This window comes from Cyrtonyx montezumae, unplaced genomic scaffold (genome assembly GCF_038088225.1).
Source record: "Cyrtonyx montezumae isolate F1298 unplaced genomic scaffold, pur_monq_1.0 scaffold_3, whole genome shotgun sequence".
NCBI lineage: Eukaryota > Metazoa > Chordata > Aves > Galliformes > Odontophoridae > Cyrtonyx > Cyrtonyx montezumae.
In genome coordinates this window covers 41,674,231-41,699,667 of record NW_027072034.1, presented here as the reverse complement: position 1 = coordinate 41,699,667, position 25,437 = coordinate 41,674,231, and the positions used below count along the sequence as shown (strand labels likewise).

The 25,437-nt window shown below is 38.0% G+C and overlaps 1 protein-coding gene across 2 annotated transcripts in view; it reads left to right on the top strand.

The window, feature by feature from the left end:
• MID1 (midline 1) overlaps positions 1-25,437 on the top strand; it is a 127,240-nt gene that overhangs the window by 83,263 nt on the left and 18,540 nt on the right. The window contains exons 3-6 of one of the 2 annotated variants that reach the window (XM_065741375.1): positions 2,453-2,548; positions 16,189-16,296; positions 19,292-19,440; positions 22,839-22,966. In XM_065741375.1, the coding sequence (XP_065597447.1) occupies positions 2,453-2,548; positions 16,189-16,296; positions 19,292-19,440; positions 22,839-22,966 (481 nt within the window). The remainder of the gene's footprint in view (positions 1-2,452; positions 2,549-16,188; positions 16,297-19,291; positions 19,441-22,838; positions 22,967-25,437) is intronic. The other variant, XM_065741376.1, reaches the window with a different exon arrangement.

The window sequence follows — 25,437 nt, the reverse complement described above, 5'->3', positions numbered from 1 at the left end:
CTCCAAAATCCTTCTCCTCAGGGCTGCTCTCAAGCCATACAAAAAATACTCTTCGGAGACAGCTCTTAAAAAAGTAAAAGCTTGGTTGGAAAATATCTGAATCTCTAACTGGGAGGAGTGACAGAGCAGATGGTGCGATAGCAGCTGGGTGGTAGGATGGAGACAATAGAGGGTAGGCTGATCTGTGGATGGTGATGAGGAACATACTGCGAGACTCAGATTGCCCCCATGTAGTTGGTGGGGTACAGCCCCAGCTGCCAATGGCATTCTGGCCTGAATCAGGAATGGTGTGGTGACCAGGACTAGGGACATAATCCTCCCCCTGTATTTGGAACTGGTGAGGCCCCACCTTGAGTACTGTGTTCAGTTTTGGGCACCTCAATACAGAAAGGACATTGAGGTGCTGGAGCTAGTACAAAGAAGGGCAACAAGGCTTGTGAAGGGCTTGGAGAATATGCCCTATGAGGAGCAACTGAAGGAACTGGGGCTGTTTAGTCTGGAGAAGAGGTGTCTGAGGGGAGACCTTATTGCTCTCTTAGAATACCTGAAAGGTGATTGCAACATAAGCAGGGTTGGTCTCTTCTCACTTGTGACAGCGACAGGACAAGGAAAAATGACATCAGGTTGCACCAGGGGAGGTTTTGGTTGGATTTAAGGCAAAACTTCTTTACAGAAAGGGTTGTTAAGGACTAGAATGGGCTCCCAGGAAGGTAGTTGAGTCACCATCCCTGAATGTGTTTAAAACCCATTTAGATGTGGTGCTCAGGGACATGATTTAGTGGTGGATTGTTAGAGTTAGGGTAGTATGGCTAGGTTAAGGTTGGACTTGATGATCTTGAAGATCTTTTCCAACCTGATCAATTCTATGATTCTATGATTACCCCAGCCCAGCTTCAGGACCTTGCACTTGGCCTTGTTGAACTTCGTGAGATTGGCATATTCCTAACACTCGAGCCTATCCAGGTCCCTCTAGATGACAGCCCTTCCTCTCTAGCATGTCAACTGCACCTCTCAGCTTGGTGTCATCAAAACGGAAGGATGAGAAGTAGGATTATGGTAGCTGAAGGGCCTACAGTGACAAAAGGGGAGAAATGTAGTAGTGTGGAGAAATGAAGTCTGTTAATTTAAGATGAGCAGGGGTGGAATTATTGAGAGGTCTACAGAGGCACTATGGCCCTTGTAGGGAGGGCCCAGTTCTGATACTCTTGTTCAGTAGATTGCTTTAGTGGGGACTTCTTGGAAGATAATGTACAATTAGAAAGGAGAAATTGTAAGGGACTGGTATTACACATTTAAATAGGTGAATAACTATGAGAAAAAGCTTCTCACATCAGCTTTCCTCAGTATTTTCAGTAAGAAACATATGCATATGACGTTACTAAAACATATGAGTGTTTATAGTCAAAACTGTTTTTAGCAGCTTTATTAATTTATTTTTCAATCTGTTAGCGGACATTATAAGATTTTCTATCTGGAAACTTTGCATTTTATGCTCCCAGAAGGATGGACTTATATGTAAACCAACTGCTATCACTGGGTCTGTATTAAAAAGCAAGTCCCACAGGGCACTGCAGCCAGATCAGGAAGTGGATCACAGCCACCATGACCAGTTGTGAGCTTGGATTTCCTTCCTGTGGTACAGCAGGGATGGAGGAGGTTGCACCATTTGTTTCTGGATCTCAGTCTGACTTGCGGTTGCACAGCAGCCAGGATGTAGCCTGGGAGGTAGAAAGCTCCAAGCTTACAAACTGTGGGACACTCATTGTGGCTGTAATCGGGAGATAAACACAGGCACAAGACATATGATGTCTCTGAAGAGCAATTAGTGAAGGCACAATCAGTGTGTAGGTATTTCCTTCTTGTACCTGGGAAGGATGGCTTTCTTTACATTTATTTATTCAAAAATCAGACTCAAGGGAAGTAGAGAATTAAATCATTTAGATTAACCTATCCCTCAGCAATGTGAATTCCAAGGAGCGATGGCTGACACACTGCTGGCCTCTTGTAAGTGCAGTCTCAAAGGAGCACGTGCTAGAAGACCTCAGTTAGCAGCAGGTTTTTAAATTCAGATGTTGGCTCAAGAGGGGTAACAAAATAAATGTTCTCAGAGAAAATTTCATTTTTTTAATTGGCAAAGTGTTTTAGCCTCCCTGTCTTATTCCTTAATCCTCTGTTTCTGTCCCTGGCTAAATACAACTGTTTAACCCAGTTTTCAGTAGGTCCTGAGAAAGTATTGTTTTGAACTCACACTTACTTTGAACTTTTCTGTTTTCTTGCCTTGCTACGCTTGATGTGTGTACAAAACATCTAACACTGCACATCAAAAAGAATGTCACATTTATGCTTTTGTAATTACATAATTCAGATTATGAAAATATACCACTTTTCAACTGTTCACCTGAGCATTAAGTTCTTCAGAATATTCATGTGTTTTTTTCTTTCCTATATGCAGCAAAATTTGGAGAGTAACCTCACCAACCTTATTAAGAGGAATACTGAACTGGAAACGCTTTTGGCAAAACTCATTCAGACCTGTCAACATGTAGAAGTGAGTAAACTGAATTATATTCACTTTGAGCTTTCAAAAATGTTCTGAACAAAATAATAATATGGTCGTGATAAACTGATTTGGAACTTTTTCACTGATAAATGGTATTCTCATTACAGCTAATCCTCTTTACGTTCATTCCTATTTCCTCTAAATTATGATTTTAGGTTTGCATGGCTCCCAACACTGCTAAACTTGGGCACACCACTCAGTATCTCTAGAATGCTTATCTGCTTGGCTCTTTTGCCAGGCAGAATAAAATATAAAGATGGAAAACTAAGGCAAAGAAATAATAAGGCCCAGATCTACAAAGCTTTCTATCTAACACTAATTGCTTTTAATATCAGAATTAAGTATCTAAATGCAGAGGTGGCCTTCAAAAGTCACGTATGAAATATACTTTTCTTTCAAAGAATAAAGATGCCCACAAGTCTTTGAGTTGCCTGAGGATACCAAAGAAAAGAAGGATCTAGATTCAAATTTCCTCCAAGTCTGGGGAATATTTTAGATGGCCCTGTGAGGGCTGCTGCTTTATATGCAAATTAAAATAATCATAGCCTAATTTAACAATGGGAGCTTACACAGGAGGAAAATAGAGTCTGAAATAGACTATCTTTTTGCAGAAGTTCTCTTTTTACATTTTTCAGCTCTAGAAGACATTTTCAGTTTCTTAAAGTATATTCCTGTCAATGAAGCAAAAACTACCATGAACATATAGCTTCCATGTTATAAAAACTTGCAGAAGACAACATGAGATGCTGTCATTATGCTTTCTGTCATTAAAATTATACAAATATCCACATAGCATCAAAATGGTCACCAATGCTTTCCTTGTGGTCAGTATCAGCTGTGAGTCCCAAGGGACACAAAAAGATACAAAAATATATTTTTCCCCCTCCTCCAGGAAAATAGTGGATGAAGGATACTAGGAGACCAGGAAAAACAGCCTCATGAGGTTCCAGTTAACGAATTCACTGAGATACTCTGTGTTGATGATTTGCAGTGCTGTCAGTTTTCATAAATGCTAAACTTGATTTTAGATGACATGGGAGAGTTCATGGGGCAGGAAACAGAGAACCCATAAAGGAGAATCACAACATAAATAATGGTTTAGACCTCAATCACAGAGAAAAAGGTATTTTCAGTTGAGGAGCTAATTGCTAGCCAGATTAGCATAGCGAAATTATTTTTTCATGAAGAATGGTTGGGGTTTCGTTTGGATTACAATACTGTCCGTTGACAGGCTTTAAAACAGAAACATTTAACTCCTGACTGCATTACTATTACTGCAGCAACCTTATTTATTCAGAGAAGAGTGCACGATATGTACCTAGCTGCATCAATAATAGTCGTGTTGAGTATGGCTGCCTATACATGCAAAAGAAAGTCAGATGTCTTTGTCATCATTACCTGAAATACAGTCCTATGGAGTTTGGGTGAGGAAGGTAGCCTCAACCCAGAGCTTCTGAGGCATGGCTATGATGGGCAGAAAGTTAATTCTGACATAGATTGCCTTAGCACAGCCACCTGCCAGCTCTGGAGAAATACATTCTTTTCTACTGTCTGCCAGCTTTTCAGCAAAGCCTCTTTTTCTTACTAAGGCTCTTTACTTACTTACTTCCATAGAGGCTCTCTGTAATGCTTCTTTTTCAGACCAAAATTCTGTCTCCTAACTAGGCCCAAGAGCAACTGTTACTTGCGAGTACATTCAAAGTCTTACCTTAAAAAAATTGTACTTTTTGACTGTGGTAATGGCAGACTTTGGAGCAATAAAACCAAACAACAACAACAACTGAACAAACAGAAAAAAAACAACCACAAGACTGATCTTTCAGAGATCACCACATCCATTTTCTACCTTCTGGTTGACCTGTCACCTCTGTGGAGCCTCACTGACTCAGTGGGGCTCTACAAAAGCATGAAAGTTATCACGAGATTAGACTTTAGGTAAAGGATATGAGCTCTTTATAACACACAGCAATAATATCAGACAGAACAACTGTAGCATCAGATGGGATGACTGTTGCAGATAATGGGAGACAGAGGTGAGGCACATTTTCCTCCAGTATATATAAAACTCAGAGCAAAATATATGAAGCAGATAAGCCTAGGACATCATAAAGCCTCTTCTACATTAATGGCATATATCCAAGATACGCTAGATATGGAAAATTCTATGTTGTTCCTCCTCCTCTGCCCTGTGTTTCCAGCTATAAGACTTGCTATTACAAAAAATCCAACTTGTTCAACTTGGAACAGATGTGCTACCATCCCTGGAGTCCTGTTTTAGAAAATTTCTCTGTAGATGTAAAGAAATAGCAGCAGAGATGTTAATAAATTCCTACCACGTCTTATTCTTCAAATTAGTCTAATTAGCATTTAAATTAGCTGAATATTAAGAAATGAGCTTCAGTCAAAACCCTGGACCTCTAAGCATCACTGGAAATCGGGCAAGTGGGGATGTGGAAGTAAACTCTAAGGCTATCTGTTTTTTCCAGAACTATGTGAAAACTTCAGATATGATGTGAATATCTCTAACACATGAGATGCTGAGGCTTGGATAGAATTTAAAATTCAGTATGCTCTTCTTTGTGCTTCTTCTTTACTGAAGTTCACCCAGAGATAGAGAGTGAAGCAAACACTATGCCGTTGTAACATTAATCTTAAAAATTTCAAATAAGAAAACGTTTAGAAACGGTTGGGTTTCCAATGATTGCATTAGTGTTGCCATACAAACCCATTAACTGGTTGAAACTGAGCAGGCAGTTAGTTTTGTAGAAGTGGTCTCACTCTTTTTCGTTTTTGATACAATATATTAGAGATATGATGTAAAATACAGAGAATACAATTTGTAAGCGTTTAAAAAGATAGGTAATGCACTATAAAATCTGATAGATTATTGTTACCTAATTTAAAATTATTTTAGCACTGGTTTTTATTTTCTGGGTTTAAAACCCACCGAAAAAAAGAAAGAAGCCGAGGAGGTTTTATGCCAAATAATGTGAACATTGAAAAACGAAGAAGAAAAGGAGGTTACTGGTCCTTGTGTTAAAGTTACCCAGTTTTTATTAAGTCGTACATTGACAACAATGATTCTAATTAATGTCTGTTTGTAGAAACTAGAAACAAACACTTTTTTAAAAAGCATATATTGTCTCAAGAAACAAACAAACCGAAAAACCTCAACACTGTCACGAGGAAGGAAAAATGAATGTCATTTTTGGCTTTTGATATGGACCAGGAGCTGATGTTTCCTAAAATGAACAACAACCATACCATGTGTGTTTTGTATAAATGCATCCTCACCAGCCAAACCAAATGTTGTTATAGTGCCACTGTTTTTCATCAACAGAGTGTGCTGTTAATGGCTTCCCAGCAACAAACTTCGTGGCAGATTAATTATTTACCGATTTAGGCGATTGTAACTTCATCTATAGCAAAAACTAAATCCTGTCACTCTCTGCTCTGAATCTAAAGGTTGTTCCCTTCAGAAAGAGAGCCATTTTCACTTTTCTCTCATATTAGCAGGCAGGAACTAGGCAGCAATGTGCTCTCTCTGGAAACTGGATGATTTCCAGCAGCAAGGGAGGGTGCTCGGGAGCTGCCTTTCGTCACAGCTATGGGTTGTAAATCTTAACTATTTTTAGATGGACCTCATCAATTTGTGACAAGATTTATCCCAGTGTGGGATCTAATCTTAAGAGATTGGAGGAGTCCATTTCCAGACTTGAGTTCCTGTGAGTGGTTTTGGGCCTATCAGCAGGAAAAGTTGGGCAAATAAATCAAGCCAGACTTGTCTTTACTGCTTTAAGTACAGCTGAGATATTATTATGTGTTTTATAAAATCTGGATGACTGACTTTGTGCCCAATATGAAAGTATAGTCTGTGCTAATACTTAGTTTATGGTAACACTTAATTAAAAAAAATCCCACTTTCTCAGTGAGAACCACATCCCAAGAAGTGCACACTTCAGACACTTCTTTAATATCCCAAGTCTTTATTTTTATTTTGAAGCAAACAGGCACACCGATTTTACTTACTTTCCAGACTCATTCCTGACATGTGTTTTCTTTTGCACTTGCTTTTGCACTCTCCCTTCCTCTGGAATCCCATCTCTCCTTCCTTGATTTTCCCAAAAAATCCCAAGGCTGTTCGTCAGGAAACTTTGTTTTCCTTCCTTGGAGATAATGGCATGTCTACAACCTCACACCCTTGGCCAGGCTGCTTTCTGCAGCTTTCTGTAGCATGTGAGGGGATGCAGAGCCTCAGGTCCCAGTTTTCCTTCTGCCTTTTTTTCAGTGAGGATCACCAGGCTTGTCTGTAACAAATGGTGGGTTAATTCATATGATAAAATACAGTTTTCTGTGCAAACTGAGTTGATTTAACAGAAACGGCTTCTAAACTTAAATATAACTATTTCATAGAATCACAGAATTGTTTGAGATGGAAGAGACTCTAAAAGGCCATCTAGTCCAACTCCTCTGCAATGAGCAGGGACATCTGTAGCTAGATCAAGGTGCTCCAGAGACTATACTCCTAGTTTGTGGTTTTCATGCATCTTGTAATGTCTGTAGAAAACTTGTCAATAAGCACTAAAGCCAGTCCTGGTAGATTATTATCTATAAATTCCATGGACATTCACCCAGTGAGAGAGCCCTCTAGCATGTGGTTAAAGCAGCATGTGGCTCTAAAGAGTCTAAAAACTTCTGTGTGTGTCAGGAAAGCAGCTTCTTAGTTCTGGAGCTAAGGGGAAGATGGCTGGGGAAAAGAAGTTAAATGGAATACATTAGCAGCCCATGTTGAAGCCCTCTACAGCAGCTGAGGCTTTAGCTGGAATCCCACTGCTGCAGAATTTTGTTGGTGACAGACTGGTGAATCTGAAAAGTCTTGTAGAACCTTGGACAAATCTTCCAAACCCACCATTGTAAAAGTGGAATTATGAGAGTTTGCAAGGCACTTTGCTGCTGTAAATGCGTGAGTTTGCTGCAGACGTTTTAGATCATGACAATAATTGACATTAGGCACAAATTGGGCTTGAGACACTTCTGACAGTTTTTTTTTTTTTTCAAAGCTCTTTCATTATTGTTTTTGGACGTTTTTCTCATCTCTTCTAGGAAGTGTATGATCAAACATCTATTATTTAGTCAATACCATGAAGCTGCTCTCATCTGTTATGCAGAAACATAATCTGAACTCAGCTGGAGGAAAAATTGGAGCAATTATCCAAGGGAGAGGGGAAAGGAAATAGGTTTTGCTTGTAGACAGTTTTATAACATCTGTATCTCAGTATTTTTGTTTGGCTTGGTTTTATTTTCAATTCACCAAACGTCATAGGAAGCAAATTCTGGACACTGCTGCAAAATCATTTATGGTTATACAAAGAAGGGAAAGCATTTTCCTAAAACTGCATAGCCCTCAAACTGCTGCTTCCTTTGCTTTCTGTTTGGAATGGAAATGCTCAGTTTCTAGCTCACTTCTAAAGATCTGCTGCAGGCTAAATCTCAGCATAAGCTTCCCAATCAAAAATTGTTTTTGTGTCTCATAGGGTGTTTTTATAGATACGTTATACAGTCACCTGAACAAAGTATTGAAAGGTCCCTGGCACAGATAGTGAACTCTTACACCAGTCAGACACGTTTTAAATCAGTGTGACAGCAGCTGTGCAAAAGTGATGAAGAGAAGATGGCAATACCTGCAAAAAGCCATCATCTTTTTTTTTTCTTCTTCTTTTTCTTGCCTTATCAAAAAGAGCCAAATGGGAAAACTATGAATAATGAAAATTCAAATTTCTGTTTAGACTACATCTACAAGAGAGTTTCTTTAAATTTTATGACACTGTGTGGCCTGCATCCTTTTTTTATGAGAGACGTGAGGCATTTCTGTTATTTGAGGAGAAGCAAAATCACAACTCAGCTGTCAGAGTGATTCCCTGAAGAAGCACAAACAATAAAGAGGCTTTGTCTATGACAGTAAAAAACAATGGATACTCATGTTCTCACTGTCACTCCTTTTTGAGATTGGGTTCCATTGCATTCAAAGCCTGAATAAACTGAGAAGTTCTCTTTAGGAAAATCTTGATGGAAAGCCTTTATATAGATTTTGGAGGCTGAATTGCAGCAAATGTCCTTCATTAGTCATACATAGCAGAATAGAAATACACTTTGGTGGGTTTTCCAGACAATAGGGAAGGGGCAATAGATTAAAAAAACTGTTTACCATCAGTATGAAATATACAGAGTAGATAACATGAAAAGTATCTGCACTGAAAACTCCTTTTTTTTTTTTCTGTCCTAACACTTTCTGATTTTGCAAAGATGAAAGATTCTTGTTCAACAGCTATAGTCTATTTAAGTCTTAGAAGTAACTGACTTTTTTTTTTTTAAGTAGGCAGAAGAAGAACTTGAAGGAAATTGTGAGCTATTTTTCTCAATGAGTCACTAATTAGCAAATTGATTTGCCTAAAACCCTAAGGATAGTTTACAGCATTTTTTTTTCATGTGACAGTTTCTAATGAGAAGAAAATATTTTACCGGTTCTAATGAGAGGAAGATGTTTTATCTGTTAACTTGGTCTAGATGATGAATACATGGCATGATCCACTTTTGATTTATAACTACTTCAGTTCTACCTTTAACTCAACTCTCATAAAACTTGATTTCATTCAAAGTAGCTTCAAGGAAGCTTCAGTGAGTCCTAATTTTACGTAATAGTCAAGAAATTTTGGAACTAACAAAACATACTAAGTATATGGATATTTCAGAATTAATACTCATTCAAGGATGTCCTCAATTCATGCCCAGTATGCCCTAGCCTAGTAGTCAAATACTATTTGCCTAAGGAAACATTTAATTGCTTTCACAAATGACTAATTAAATGCATAATTGATCATATATATGTGTCTAGAACTGCAGCACTTATGCATACACTTAATGTACAGATTAGGCATATACTAGAATATGTTATTGCACCTAAAACTGTTTTGTAACTTTTGGAGTCATAATTATGATATGAGTCGCATGTACTGTATATAAACTATTAGGAATATTTGTCACTGCCTGGTAAAAAGACTAGTTTCCATTCCCTCCATCTTTTTCTCTACCTTACACCTATATATAGGTGTGTGTTTGCATTTGTATCAGACTGAGGTCCCTGAAAAACGTTGGCTTTGGAATTAGAAAGCACATTTCAGCCACTGCTAATCACTAATCAGGTAATGCAGCTGGTGATACTTTGTGCCCACTATCTGAGAGCTTAACTGCAGTCAAAATGCCCTTACTTTTTGGAACTCTGCCTTTGAGACATTTACCTTTATGGGAACAAAATACTCTTAAGTTTCTCTATTATCTATTCTAACAGAAGTTGCTGAACAATAACAAGAGCAGCAAAGAGACCAAAGGCATTGTTTCTCTGGCAAGTATGCTAAATACTGGGCCAGAGACATCAGATCCTGGATGAGCATTTTAAGTACTGACCTGCTGGATACAAACGTTCATCTTCAGCATCCTTTGAACTTCAGCGATTACTTAATTGCTTTTGTTTTTCTACCCTGAATAAACCAAGTGAAATATTTTGCTTAACATGACATAAAGGCATGGTGTCAGCAGGAAAAACAAAATCAGACCAATAAATAAGTAAATATTATTCAATTAAAAAATAAAATATTATTATTTAGGTTCAAAGAATAGATTAACAGAAAGGGGAAAAAATAATGACTTAAACTAATGGATTAATATAACCCTCAGTGTATCTTGAAAAAACACATCTCTCCTAAGGGCTGGTTTCACTAACAGCTTAATCCAGTCTTAAACATCACTGCTGCCAGAAATGCCTCCTCTGTGCTGCTGCCCTCCCAGCTGTGCTGCTCTGCTCGCTTCCCATGTGTCAGTGCAATGTCCAAGTCAGCCAGGTGAGCACAGCACAGCCATTTCCCCAGGCAGCCATACCAGGTTCAGCATGTACAAGGAAAGTGGGGAAAGACTTTGTTATTTTTGGCAGTATGATCCCAGAGCAGTTTAGCCTAGCTGTGAAACTGTATTTTTTCTCATAGTAAATATCTTTCCTCCATTGTGCTCTCCAACGCTGGAAAAGGCTAACTTCAGCATCATGCTGCATTTGTGTTTCATAAAAAATGATGCTTGTTTTTTTGAAGCAGGCCTAGTCTGTTATCTGTCAGCCTAACTATATCTGGAGTGGTTCTTTATTAGAATTTTCCAGGCAATTTGAATTTAAGATGTTTAATGTTTTTAACGGAAAATGATTTGTTTGCTTTCCATGAAATTTGTGTTGTTTTTGTTTGTTTTGTTTGGCTTTTTTCCTCTGATTGGATTTTAAATGTCACTGGAGGACTGCTAGGATCCTTACTGGTTAGTTTCTCAACCATCTGCTTCAAAGCACAGCAAGGCAAAAAAACCTTTAAAATAATATTTGAGTGAGTCATGTGAGTATTTCAGACATCTAAAAAAGGTTTACTTATAGTCAAGATTGGGAAAGATAGCCTTATCAGTGTGACTCAAAGAGCTACAGCTAACCTGGCCTAATTGGCTCTTCATTCACCAAATTCCTAGGTAGCCAGAGTCAGTTGCTGTACTTTTGTGCTGACCTTTGTTTAACCTGCACTGAGACTGCCTCTAAACACAAGTTAGAGATAAATGTAGAATGCAAACAAAAACAAAGCCTCTGGCACCTTGAAATGGGAGATGGCCATTCCTTTCTCTTGCACCAATTTAGTCTAAAGCAGCTGTATTTGATCCCTTCAGATGGCAAGCTGATTAATATCACATATTTCCGAAGGCACCATTTGTCACAATAGATAAAATCAGTTTTATTCTTAGGCTTGATAAAACTTGAAAAAGCCTTAGTCTAGGAGTTGCTTTTGCTCTACAAAAGTAATTTGAATAACCTGTGTTATCAAATAGAGATACGAACGGAAGGAATTCTTGGACAGGAATTCAGGCTCAAAACCTAAGGAGAAAGAAATATGTGGCGATAAAGTATTGGTTGTTAAGCAGAATTAATGCATTTTTTCTGATTTTTTTTTTGTTTATCTATGTATAAATAGTAATTCTATAACCATCAACCTACCCCCATAAAGAAAAGCTGATATTCTTTCCTTACCTGGATGGCCATACCTGTGGCATTTTGAGGCATGTAGACCATTTTAAATAGGAAAGCTAAAATCTACCTCACTTTCCAGAGATCTTTCTACAGCCTACTTTAATTCAGTTTGCACAACTAATGGAAGACTAGTGAATAAAAATTACTCTGGCTTTGATTAATTTATCCCAGTCTATATAACAAAAGCAGGCAGCCTCTTAGAGTGTCTTATTTTGTTTGTCATTTTGGGATTATTTGTCAAAGAAGGACTTAAGCATTTGTGCTTGTAGATAAAATTGCCTCACCCATAAGTAATTCCAAAGAGAGAGTTTTGCTCCTGTGGAAAAAAAAAAGTCTGCTGAGATACTAAAATATCCTTTGATTCTGGTACATTAGTTTTCATACTACGAATTCAGTCCTATGACACTCTGTTTGCCTTTGAATTAACCATAGAAGCTTTCTTGTAACCTTGAACCACTAGCAGCATTATAGTTTTGTGATTTCCCAAACATCTGCTGGGGACTTGGAAACCACCATTTTCATTTTCATATGACCTCAGTTGCAGTTTAAGTCAGGCCTCTGAAGATTAAAGCCTAGGAAGCCTCTACAGAGAGTAGAATGCTTTCCAGTGCAGTTCTCAGCTTGTGGAGCTGGGAGCAGCTGGCCTGCTTTCCCCTTTGGGTCAGGAGGGCTTGTGGTTTCCAGCTCCCTGTCAGAGATGTGAGGAAACCCTATTTCTCTATTGTTTAACACCCACTCCTTGAGGCTTAGGCCATTAGACCATATCCATCTGTCTGGAAAACCTGGAATGATCTCTGACTATTTTTTTTCCAGTTAATTGTCTGAGATACTAAGAGGTTTGGGAAGTAGGAATAAATTACCCATGAAAGCAAAAGGACTAAAATAAGACCTTTCTTGTTTATTTGGTTGTGGAAAATGTCATAACATCACTGAATCCTAACAAAGACTCCTAGTAGTAAGTTTTCAAAAGTTTTGTGGTATGGAAGAGAAGTTTTTAAAAATGATACCAACAAGAGAAAAATACTTGAGGTTTAATATAGTTACGGTTATGGATTTCTAAGCAGTTTTCTAATGCCAAAACAAAGTGTGTTGATATCAGCGACATTTTCAACAGAAAGTTGTCTCCAAGTCCAGCATAAACTTTTGGACAATGAAAATCCTATATTTAAGAACTGATATTTACCCTGGATGGAGGATGCCAAGAATTAATTCTGTTCTCTGCATGATTCAGAGCCTCCCACAACCAAAGTCAGTGACACAGTCTCCAGACTTTTCGAATGAGACTCTTAGTCTTTTTTAATGAACTCTTTGGAAAGAGGGCTTGTTTTTAATGTGGAAAAATGTAGAACATAAAACCTCAAATATTTTCATCAGACAGAACTTGCATTCCTTGGCCAGTCCCAGCTGGCAGTTATTGTCAAGGTTGCTGTTCATCAAAGGGCTGAAGCAGAAGGCAAAGTCTTATTCTGGTATTTCTGTAGCACCTGTACGGCGGAGCACTGTTCCATGCCTCTGGCTCTTTGGTCTGACATATGAATCCTCAGAAATACACAAGTAAATAATATTCAGTGTTAATCTCACAAGTAGTCCCTTAAGGGCCATTGCTAATATGCTGCACTTAAAGTTAGGCATGTGCTCAATTATGAAGTTATTACAGATTCAGAGGCCTTCTAGGCTGAACATTTGATTAAGGAGTATTTCAGCTTGAGAAAAGCCCCCAAATTAAATGGTGTTTTCTTTTTTCAAGTAAGGCTCAGACATATAAAATAATTTTGGAAATATTCCTTCCAGTTTTAATAAGCTTATGCAAACTATAACATTGGAAATGTCTTCAAATGAAGTTTATAAAAGAGTATACTTTTCAGATTTCAAAGGAAAAAGAGAAGTCTGCAGACTGTGTAAGAAATTCAAAGTTTTCTTCCAAGCATTTTGTTTTTCTTAGTCTAGAGTTTCTTAATTTAAAATTTAATTAGTACTTTATTTTTTAAACCACATGGGCATTAATGACTTTCTGAACTCTCATGAAAGTCACCCTAAACAGTACTCAGGTCTACCATGCAAAACACAGTCATGATATAAGTGGTGATAGAAATAGCACTTTGAGTGGAAGCTACTCAAAAAGCCTGTGAATTGTTGCAGTAATTCAGTGCCAAAGTCAACACTGGCATGAGCAAAACTTGGTATTGATGTAAAAAGAGTTGCATCCATGTGTAGCAAACAGGATTGTTGCCTCTGACTGAGCCCATTTGGGATTCTCCACCTTGGTGGAATTTCAGTCCACTAGTGAAATAGGTGTTTACACAGGGGAAGATTTTGTGTTGGATGCCTTGTTGAAAACAGCTCTGCAGAAGTTCACACCAAAGTACAGTGCTTGACCAGAAGATGCTATACAGCTGGGCTGGTGGAATGATGATAAGACATGGAGTAGGAAGGACAGCTTTCACATAACCCAATTTTTGGCCTTCATTAAGTCTGATATTTTAGTTGACAAGTTCTAGACTCCCTATGCTATTAGTGGAGAGATGTACGAGCTGTCAAAAGCCTTGGGTGAGTTACTCCATGGTCTGTCTCTCCTCATGGACTCTGATGGGAAGCCAGACAGTGGACATTATCATAAGTAGATAAATAGGCACCTAAAACTGCATGGCAAAAGTACTTTCTACGTCTTCACCTTCTGCATGCAACACTCTTCAGAATTTTCAGTACCATCTGTCCACTTCAAGAAATGAATATATTTTCTCTTTATAACCCTGACTGCATAATTAATATTTAAGTCAATGAAATATGTGACTAAATTTTAACTTTATAAAGGTTTGAGGAGGATAATCCAAAATCTTAATGAAAGCAAGTCTTTGTAAGCAAGTCCCCTCTTTGCCCACAGGACACAATGTGTTACACATAAGGTATTTATAAAGTTGGTCCTGGCCCAAACTTAGACATATAGGCATTTGATTAATCTTAATGAGCTCTGTAATATGCTTACAGGTAAACACATGTTTAAAAACATTGTTGGAAGTAAAAAAAAAAAAAAAAAAGAAGACTGAGACAGATCAAGGTGTTCATTGGACTGGAAAAAAATAACCTAGCAGGGAAAATATAGTTAGCTTTCACCTGGAACTGTTCCCTGTTGTGGTTCACCACTAGCTCTACTAGTCCAATGGAAAAGGTGATGTAGTGTATGTAGTTCTAGGAGAAACTGGCCAGGAGCGAGGGCTGCTTTACCCTCTTGGCAGAATGAGTATGGAAGCTCAACTCTGAAATCACTCCTTTTATTTCTTCTCCATTATACTTATAATCAGAACGTTTTGCCTTTTTTATTTCTCCTTAAGCTGTTTATGTAAGTGATACATACTACTGCTGGTGGGGAGGTACATTTTGATTGTCATATGGAGTGTGGATTTTCCATTGAAAAAAGTCAATCTCATTCAGAAACAAAACATTTTCATCTGGAAAACAAAACCTTTCTATTTTAAGTTTGCTTATTTTCTAGCAGAAAATAAATATAGAAAACTAATATTTTTGTTGCTTTTTTTGTGTGTGTGTGTGTGTGCTAAAAGCATTTTCAGCAGCTCATATTATGTCTGCATCAGCACAGTTATTATATCCTGATTTTTCATCATAGTAACGATAAAGAAGACATTCCATACACATGACTAAGTAATGTCACTTGGATCTTTGGTTACTTGAATCTTTCATAAACCACTATATGGACACTGAAAATAGTCATATAATGTCACTATATAACTCCGTAGTTTGCACTTTGAGCATATAGTACAGTTCTACTGTTCATATCACAAAGGTGATGTTAGACCTGGCAGAGTTTCAGAGAAGGAACTGAGAATGACTGAAAGTATGATATGGCTTTTGTGTGAATAAAACTGAATGATATCAGACTCTCCAGTTTGGAAAAGAAGCCCTACAAAAGGATAAACCAGTAATCTGGGAAATCCACAGAAGATAACTCTTGTGAGAATTAACAGTGATGTAAAAATCATGTCTATTTCAAATTGATTCTGAGCTGAAACTAGTTGGAGGATGAGGCAGTATTCATGGGAAGCACCATACATGCTTGACCTTCTTAAGATACCTTGCTAGCAGATGCTGGCATTAGCTGTACTAGAGGGACTGTGACATCCAGTACTTGCACTCATACATATGTGAGCATCCATGCAGTCCTATGTACTTTTTGAATCTGTGATGTGTTACGTAACTCCTGAAGAGCTTCCACATCTAACAACTGTTGGCTATAACTGATGTCCCTCAGTCATCCCTCAGTCACTTGAGTTAGAAATGAGTACCTATTCTCAAGTCCTACCTCTTACAAAATGTACAAATGAAACATTCAGTCATGTTTCAGTATTTCACAAAGTCCAAGAAAATCAAAACAAAATATAAACTGAACACAGATCATTGTTGAAAAAAAAAAGTGAAAACCAACTTTTTAGAAGTAACAACTTTTAAATTAGAAAAATGAAAATGAAAACAACAAAAAAGGCTTTGATAATCAATAAGGTTTACTTTATAGGTAAATGCATCTCGACAAGAAACCAAGCTGATGGAAGAATGTGACCAGCTCATTGAAATAATACAACAAAGGCGACAAATAATTGGAACCAAAATCAAGGAAGGAAAGGTAACAGCTTTTCTTCTGTAGCTCACAGAAACAACATTGCTTCTTTATGCTCACAGCTTTTGACTTCAGGTCTTTGAAAATTTGTAAGTCACTCTGTGTAGTCCTGGGACACTACTTTTTTTGCCCCTTCACAAAGAGGAATGAAGTCAGCTCAGATTAGCATGTCAAACTTCAACAGTTTATTCAGTATTTATCTTCCTACACGCAATTATAATTTTTAAGGGTAAACATTGAAATGATATCACTATTGGTAAATAATTATATAAATTAATGCTTCCTTCACCCTGTTATATGCCTGACAGCCTCTCTCCAAAATTTTAACTTTAACGAAGTGCCACAGTACCTTCTACACGTTTGTAATTACTGAGTTAAGGTAATTATTAGTGGCAAACATACTGAGCAGTAAAATCTCTTATATTCAAGTTTCAGTGCACTGAGATAGCTACCTGTTAACTCAGAATCACATTAGAATTGAATTAACATCCTTATTTAATTGGCACTTGGTGTTTACTCTTTAACTGCTAAACTAACCAAGTCAAATATAAACTCTTCTTGTGTGGGAAAGACTCAGGAAAGGAACAAAGTCAAGAGCAGGTTAAATGGTTCGTTCAGCTGTCAAGTTATTCCAATTAACTTGAAATGAAAAGCCTGCAGGCAAGAGCTGACTTAAACATGTTTGAAACTACAGGTCCTATACATTGTGTGACAGAACCTGAATTTCCTCATGCTGTTAACAAAATGTAATTCCCTTCTACATGGAAATGATGGCCTTCTGAATTATTGTTTCAACTGTGTTCCCCTATGTATTGAGACCAGCTGTGCATTCAATGAAGTAGAAATCTTTCCCTTATTTCGGATTTATGCTGTATACATCAGTTGCTTTTTAAAAATTGATTGCTTGAGAATATGTATTCTGATGTCTATTAAAGCTATAAAGATTTATAGTACAACTGACTCCAAATGTATGTGAATATATCCCCATTCTTTGGTCTGCTTTGTTTAAACAAGAAGTGGTACCAGTGGAGGGCCAGTTTAGGTCTGGAATGTTTTTTCTCAGAATGCTATCAATGGTGAAAGATTCATGGAGTGAAGAATCATGTGGACTAATTCATGAAAGAAAAACAAATTGAAGAAAAATCAGAAAACAGCAGTAACAACAACAGAAATGCAAAATTAAATGATGCAGTGCCACTTCAGCCTCAGGACATCCATCAGCCACAGATTGCTGCTGGCTGAGTCACTCCTTTGAGAAAGTGTTATTTCCCAGACTGATGCCTCCACTATGGGACTATTTGAAACTAGATGCTGAGCTAGGTGGACAATTAAGATTAGTTCTTCGTCTCCTCTTAAAGCAAGAATCAAGCTAGTCTTTTCTGAGCAGTTATGTGTATACCATAATGGTCATTAAATTTGGTAAGGATTACAGTGTTCAGAGAGCTTTCTATTGGCCAGAAAATCTGAAAAAACACAGGAAATTCAGCTCCGGGTATTTTCTTTTAGAGCAGCCAGTGACTTCTCTCCATAGTCTTTCTGGAAGGCAAAGACTGGCACATTTTTCTTGCAATTCTAGCTATGACTGCAGGGCTGCGCATTCAGACTTAGCAGACTTACAGTGGAGTGCAGCTCCTTCTTTACTATCACTAATCACCTAAAACCTATAAAACCCATTCCAGTATCCAGGTTTGGATTCCCAGCATAGAAAGACAGGGACAATTGAGGAAGCTCAGGGGAGGGCCTCCAAGGCGTTTAGTGCTGGAGTACTTGAACTGCGAGGAGAGAGAGAGACTGATCAGATCAGTGACATTCTTCAAAATCTTTATGCTTTTCCTGCATTTTTCTCTTTACTTCTACTCTTGAAAGAGACATCTATGTTACAGAATGCTAATCGTTTGGACAGTAATTTTTTTTTTTTGAAAGTTTTCCAAAAGGTATTTTTTTCTTTTTTTTTTTACAGATTTTAACTGCCATATAGGAGCACTAAGATACTGTCATCTCTGCTTAGAATGTCAAACTCCTGTTACAATTATATCTGAAATTATACTCAACAGCTTCAATGTTTATGCCCTCATTCCCGATGTTTAGAAAGTTATCATGATCGTAAATTTGCACTTTTTCTGCTAATCCACATAGTGTTTAGTTTCCTCAATTTTCTTATATCCGAGCCTTAATGCCTTTCTAAACTCCAGATTATTTCATTTCCTTCCTTTTTCTATACTCCTGTTCAAATTATGAAGTAGCAACAATCTCGGTCCGATAACAACGGGAAGGACTCCCAGACCTTTCAGGACCTATTAGTTTTGTTAGCCAACATTGTCTTTAAATGGGGAATTGAATGTGCCCCTCCCTAACCTTTCAGCTAGTGATTACAGTCACATCTACTGTGTTTATCTCCAGAACATATGTTTTCAGTAATAATCATCATCTCTTCTGTACTACTGTGCTTTTGTGTGGTTAAAAATAGCCCCCAAAAAGCCACCTTGATTGACTAAAACCTTGAAATGAAAAGGACAGGCATGTATTGTTGGTAGAAATTAACAGTCTTTTTTATCAAGTTTTATTTTCAGATGATTTTTTAATTAAATTTACTTCAGTAATAGAAAATAAAAATATGCAGTCTATGATCTGTCTTTGAGACTGATCTCTTTACTTCAGGGAAATGGTTATCTAAATAGCCTTTAGTTATCATGTAAGCAGAAGTACTAGGAAATGACGTTTCTTCTGCTGGAAAATAGGCCAGCTGTGCTTGTTTTGGCTCTCTTCTGTCTTTTTCCGTGTGGAAAATTTTGAGGCATGAAGGCTGTGCCTGTCTCCTTATTAAAAATGTTGTGTGGCTAGTAGAAGGCAATCAACATCAAACTGGTGTGAAAGAAGCTGTCAGTGGGGAGGCCATTTGTCTTGGGTTCCCCATTCCATGTCAGTTCTGCCTCAGAAGTGCAAATGTAATAGTGATTTGTGACCTTAGTGAAGTGACTGCTTTTTTATGTTTCCACACAAGGTGGTGAGGTTGAGAAAACTGGCTCAGCAGATTGCCAACTGCAAACAGTGCATTGAGCGCTCAACATCCCTCATCTCTCAGGCTGAGCAGTCGCTGAAGGAGAACGATCATGCTCGCTTCCTGCAAACTGCTAAAAACATCACCGAAAGGTAAATATGATGTTCATCTTGATAAACAGGAGAACCTCAGTTTCAGGCAGTTAAGTTGCTGTGTTGCTCTGTCCCACCACTGCGATAATGTGGTCAAAGAGGGGAGAATGAGTTATTCCATTCCCCATTAACACCACTTTGTGCTGTACCAGAGGAAAGATGTTGATGTAATGCTAAATCAAAACATCCCTTTGAAAAGAAGAGTAGTCAAGAAAGGGAGTGAAATAAGTATTAGAACAACTAGAAAAGTTCATAGATTCAGAAAGAAATAAGGGAACAAGTACATTCCCTAGAGGAAATTTGACAGTCTTACAAAACCGTGAACAGCAAGGTAACAAAACTACAAATTGGGCTTGATGACCCTTATGGTTCCCTTCCAACCCAGGATCTTATACAATTTTCTGATTCTATGAAAATGTGTAGCTTTGGGAACATGTGATGTACATCTCAGGTAGCTCATTCAAATAGTTGAGGATTCAAGAACTTGGATGTCTGGAAATTATGAAGGCAACTGTTCTGGGTTCCTGGGTGCAGGGAATTCCCGCTACTTCCAGCATCCTTCCTCTTTTTCAGATATATCAAAGACAAGGGAATTAGTGTTTTCAGGACCCTGTGCTGTCAGAAAATTCATTCTGGTTTCAGGACAAGTGTTGTGAAGGCCAAAACATTCCCACTGAATGTCAACAGTAATTTCTGATGAAATTCACTTGGAATTATTGGCTGTTCAGCCATTAGCAAGAGAAAAAAAAGGAGAATGTACCTGTGACAGTGATTAAGAAAACTATTATAAAATCCTTTGTTGATTCAGCTTTCTTGTTTTGCTTTTTTTAAAAAATTATGTTTACGTCGTTCCTTCACAACATCCAGCCAACTTTTACCTCATCCATATCACAAAATTCCCTCCTTTTGGTGTCTGTTGCTTTTAAGCCAGCCACTTACTCTGGAGCACTGTATGCAGATTCCAAGAGTATCCATTTTCCAAAGCTGTTTTAATCAATTTAAATTTAAACAAACCAAAAACACTGGGTTTCTCATTACAAGTTCACAGAGTAGAAACTCTGCTGAGAATGGAAAGGCAAGACAACTGATTAAACTTGATCTGTCAGACTTGGACCCTATTTTGTATTCTATCACTGAGATGAATGTTGCTACTGGCTTTTCCCAACTGATGCTGTTAACAAAACTATCACAGAATATATATGAGTGCCACGAGGAAAATGCTGAAGGTGAGAGTAAGGCCTTTTTTCAGTATTCAGTGGAATAAGCAGTAGGGCAGAAACCTGTGGAGATACAGAACTTTTTAACAGACTACCAGAGAACATTCAGAGAAGCTCCATTTTGGATTTCTTGAAATGAACAATTGCATCATAAATAGAGTCAAAGAAATGAGACCAGATGACGTATGTGTCTAATCAAATCTAATTCTTGGCTATCACAGATTGCTTATGTGTAATGAGATGGCTGTTAGTGCCCTGCAAATTAAAAAATAATAATAATTTCAAGCAAGAACTAAGAATGGGAAAAAAAAAGCAGATGCTTGCAAACAAATTACAGATGGAGAAAGAGAGGAAAAAAAAGTTATTTCTCACAAGTAACTCTCTTAGTTCACATGTGGTGAGCAATATTTTATTTGCTTTCAGACTACTCGTGTAACACTCTCACCAGGGTCCTGAACTCCTGGAGCTGAAATAGCCTTCTGAAACTATACTTGTTATGTTTCTTCATACATACGTTTCGAAGTAATTGTATAATATTCTCTTTTGTAAGCACAACAGGTAACTATGTATAGCAGACATTGCTACAATGATTTATATCATGGATTATATACAGTGGTGAACTCCATTAATCCTAGAAAACTCCTTTCCAATCAAGTACAGTGTCAGATGGAGCAAACAGAAAGTACAAGAGGAAATTCATTCATCTGAACCTGAAATAATGACATGACCTTTGAGACAGTGAACCACCAGAAACTGACTTTAACACAATCACAGTGTACTCTGTATTGTCCTGAAAGAGTCTGATGATAAGGTCTTCTTCACAGAAACTTTTCTCCTTGTGTACCTGCTTGCTGGTTTCTTAGTAAGTCAATTGCTGATTTTTTTGGAGGTGTGTGTCATCCTATATCTGCCCTGCAAGAAGTGTATGGCCCTACAGGAAGCGTACGTCTTGCTTCTCTACTAGCTAAAAACATGACAGCACAACTGCAACTGCAGGAGAACTACTTGGAGTGTGAGAGATGGGAAACTAAGAACAACATCCGTTTCATAGAGAAACAGTGCTGAAAACTTTATGGCAAGAATTACTGACTAGGAAACCTCCTCAGATGAGTCTTTGAAAGCTATGTGGAAATCAATAAGTGCAGCTCAGTGTTTTACTTTTCTAACTGTACTTCAAAATGTATTTAGTAGCAAGTGTTGGCTTGCAGCCTTTTCAGTCTCATCTACAGTGAAATACTCCAATTTGGGAAACTGTTAATTGAAGCAGTCAAAACATTTTGACTTGACACCTTGTGAATGACAGAAGTGACATAGACTGTGCTCATGATTGCGTGTTTACCTCCAAACCAAAACAATTTTCTGTTGTATAATGCGAGGTTTAATAACCTCTTTGCACAATTCTCTCCTGAATTTTCTGTACACATTTCCAATAACCAGCAATGCAGTAACAAATGTTTAGAAATGGCAGGCTAATGGATCCAACAAGTAAATCCTGTTGGCAGCTTTCTTTTAAAAGTTCATTTTTTAATGTTCTTAACTGGTGGACAAGCAAAAAGTGGATGTAGCTCCTGAGAGAAGGTAGGCAAGGAAACACTTTAGTTTGAAGTAAGTATGCACACATGCTTTGCAGGGAAAAGCTTTTCAAAATAAACTGTGCTGACATCTATTGGTTTTATCTTCCCCTGTTTTTTGAATTTAACAGCAGTGTGCTGTGCTAAACAGCTGTGGAGGTGTGGTGATCTGCAGCAAGCCTTTGAGACAGCACTGTGAAGGAATGCCTGTAGCAAGGAATTGCATGGGAAAAAATGGGGGTTGGGAGAGGCAGCATCTGTCAGGATCTCTTAAAACAGATAAAAATCATGCTAATGCTACTTCAGTTCAGAGGTGACTGGAAAGAGCAGTTCAAAGTATTTTGTTGCTCAATCTATATTGTATTAAAAACTTATCTAACACTATACACGTTAGACAAAATCTAAGTACCAAGAGATTTTTACTGGGGACTTTACTTACAAAAGTAAAATCGGCAGAGGAACTCCTAACAGCCAACATAAGTAAAATACTTGTAAAATTTTTTGTCAAGCTGTTGGAGAATTGATAGTTATCATGATGATTAGATTCTACTTTGTTGTAAAAGCTGTTGTGTCTTTGAATGTGCTAAAAGACCTTTCCTTTTCATTATAGGGTTTCCATGGCAACTGCATCTTCCCAGGTTCTAATTCCTGAAATTAACCTCAACGATACTTTTGATACTTTCGCACTTGATTTTACCAGAGAGAAGAAATTGTTGGAATGCCTTGATTATCTTACAGGTAATTTTCTTCTCTGTATACTAATGTATTTCCCATTAAACAGTAGTGATAGGATTTTCTTCATTGCTCTCCCATTTAAACCTTTATATTTTACTCCAAGCATCCCCAGAGTGCCCCAGGTAGCATTAGGTGCTACCAGCCATAACAGGGGCGCGTTTCCTGTCATCCTCATTCCTCTCACTGCTTGCTCCCCATCAGGATGTGGATAAGTGTAAGAAATGGTTAAAAGTCACAGCAGCAGAGTGAAATAAAAGAACAGCTGGATCTCAGCCTGGAGTGGCCCAGATCACAGCCCCAGGCCAGAGGAAGGGGAGCAAGAACCAAGTGCTGTTCCCCAGGAGACAGATGCTCCAAGAATTACACTGTCCCTCAGGGCTGCCTTCTTGCTGCAGCAGATTGCAGACTGGCAGATGTCCTGAGCAACCAGAAGCTGCTCAAGCGATCAACAGGGAGAGCTCAGTGGTGGAAAATGTTTTCTCCTAGCAACATTTCTATGCCTTTTCCCCATCATATAACTGGAGGACCGTGCTGTGTTCGGGGCTGGTGCATGCAGTGTGCTCTTCAGACTTTGCTGAGAGCTTTAGCCTGTTGTTCCCTGCAGGACTGAACCCTTACTGATGGCCTGAGTCATGTGCAGTTTGGGAGTATATAATGACTCACAAAGAGAAACAAATTACTGTAATTTAGGATGTTTTAATTTCAATGCCAGAATTAGAACAATTCATTCCAGTTCAATTGAAAACAGAAGAGACAGGGCGTGGGTTTTCATTTTGCAAGATCTTTAGGCATCTTCTGTTAATAGTCATGATTTGCAATGAAAAACACAAAGCTCTGTTAGAAAAGCACTTGAAAACTCTACATTGGCCCATTCTCTTTGCCCAGATTGCAGGAAATACACTCGTGGTATTTCAGAAGAATGCAGGAGCATGGAGTCTCCTCGTGGCCAAACACGGGATATTTTCAGATGCAGAGGGCTCATTTCTGGCTTTTCTGTGGGGGAATAAATGATCAAAGGAATTTTAGGAGGAGCAAGGCTGTCTGCATGCACAAGAGTCACAGCAGAGTAGATCTGTGGAATTCTTACCATATCTGAACGAGCTATGTTTTTTCTGCAAGAAATTTCTGTATCACTGTGTAACTTGTGAATGCAGTCAGTGTATGAAGGATACTAAAGTAAAAAATACACAAAAATCTGGTGAAAGTTATTGATGCTTTTTATACAGAACCAGTTAAATGTAATGGTGTCTGACTTTCCCCTCATTCTCTCTCCCCCCAGTCTGTTGAAGTTTTGCACCAAAATTGAGAGTTCACCCTAAGGTTGTAAAAAGACAAGGAAATGAAAGGAAAGGTTCCTAAAAACACAAGACTCACTTGCCCAGACCTAAGAATCTGCCTGTAGAATAATATACCTCAAATCATTTTAGTCAAAAAACAGGAATATCCACCTCATTTTGAGGCAGATATACCATGCAGCTGACTATTCTGGAGGTGCTTGTGTCTCCCATTTGGCTCCAAATGAAGACTGAAAAGTCTCATTCGAAAGTAGATAATTATGGTTTTGATATTTAAAGGCATTTGAGATGGATTCCATTTAGCAGTCTTTTCCCCCATCCCCCAGTCTTCATCTCTTTGCACATCACTTGTCAATATCACCAGTCTAATTGCTGTGCAGTGCAGAAAATGAAGGACATGTCTGTACCAAAATGAAGGGCAGTCTTGCTGCAGTGTTCAGTGCCACAAGGATCCCTTTTGTGGCCCATCATACTGGCTGTGCTCCTTCTGTGCCTTCTTCCTACCTCATTCACAGTCTTGAAAAATTTATCACAATCCAGTCTAGGGGAAATTGCAGTATATCAAGCTGTTAAGCTGTTCTACCCTAATTTACCATTTTCATCCTTCCTTTGATGCTCAGTGAAAAACAGTTTATGCTGACCCTGTATTTTACTGTTTTTCTTCACATTAATAATTATCGTCTGGTTGCAATGGGAAACTCCAAAACACTTTTAAATTAACTGAGCATGAAATGCAACTGATTCAGACTTAAAAAATATTTATGTAAATACATCTATCTATATAATGTATACGTGTATGTGTATATACATCTATAACCCTGAAAGGCAAATGCACTTGATTCTTCTCTATTATTATTATTCAGAAACCCTAGAGGAACATTTGTTTTATTTTCTCCTTTCAGATTGATGAGTGCAATCTTTGTAGATTTTACGTTGAAATCTGAGTGACAGAGAGAATTGAGCTTTACTTTTATCATGTTTCAGTTAGGTAAAATAAAGACCATTTGCAAGTCCTAGCAATACATCTTTGTTGCCAATTAAGGGTGGATGCCTACATTACATCTATCATCTGTACTGCTTCTGAACAAAATGTCAGAGCCTGAATTCCAACCTCATTCTCTCTGCCATCAGTTGCTTTTGAAGCAGTTGACCTCAGCCATCTTCTGAAGATTTTCTTTT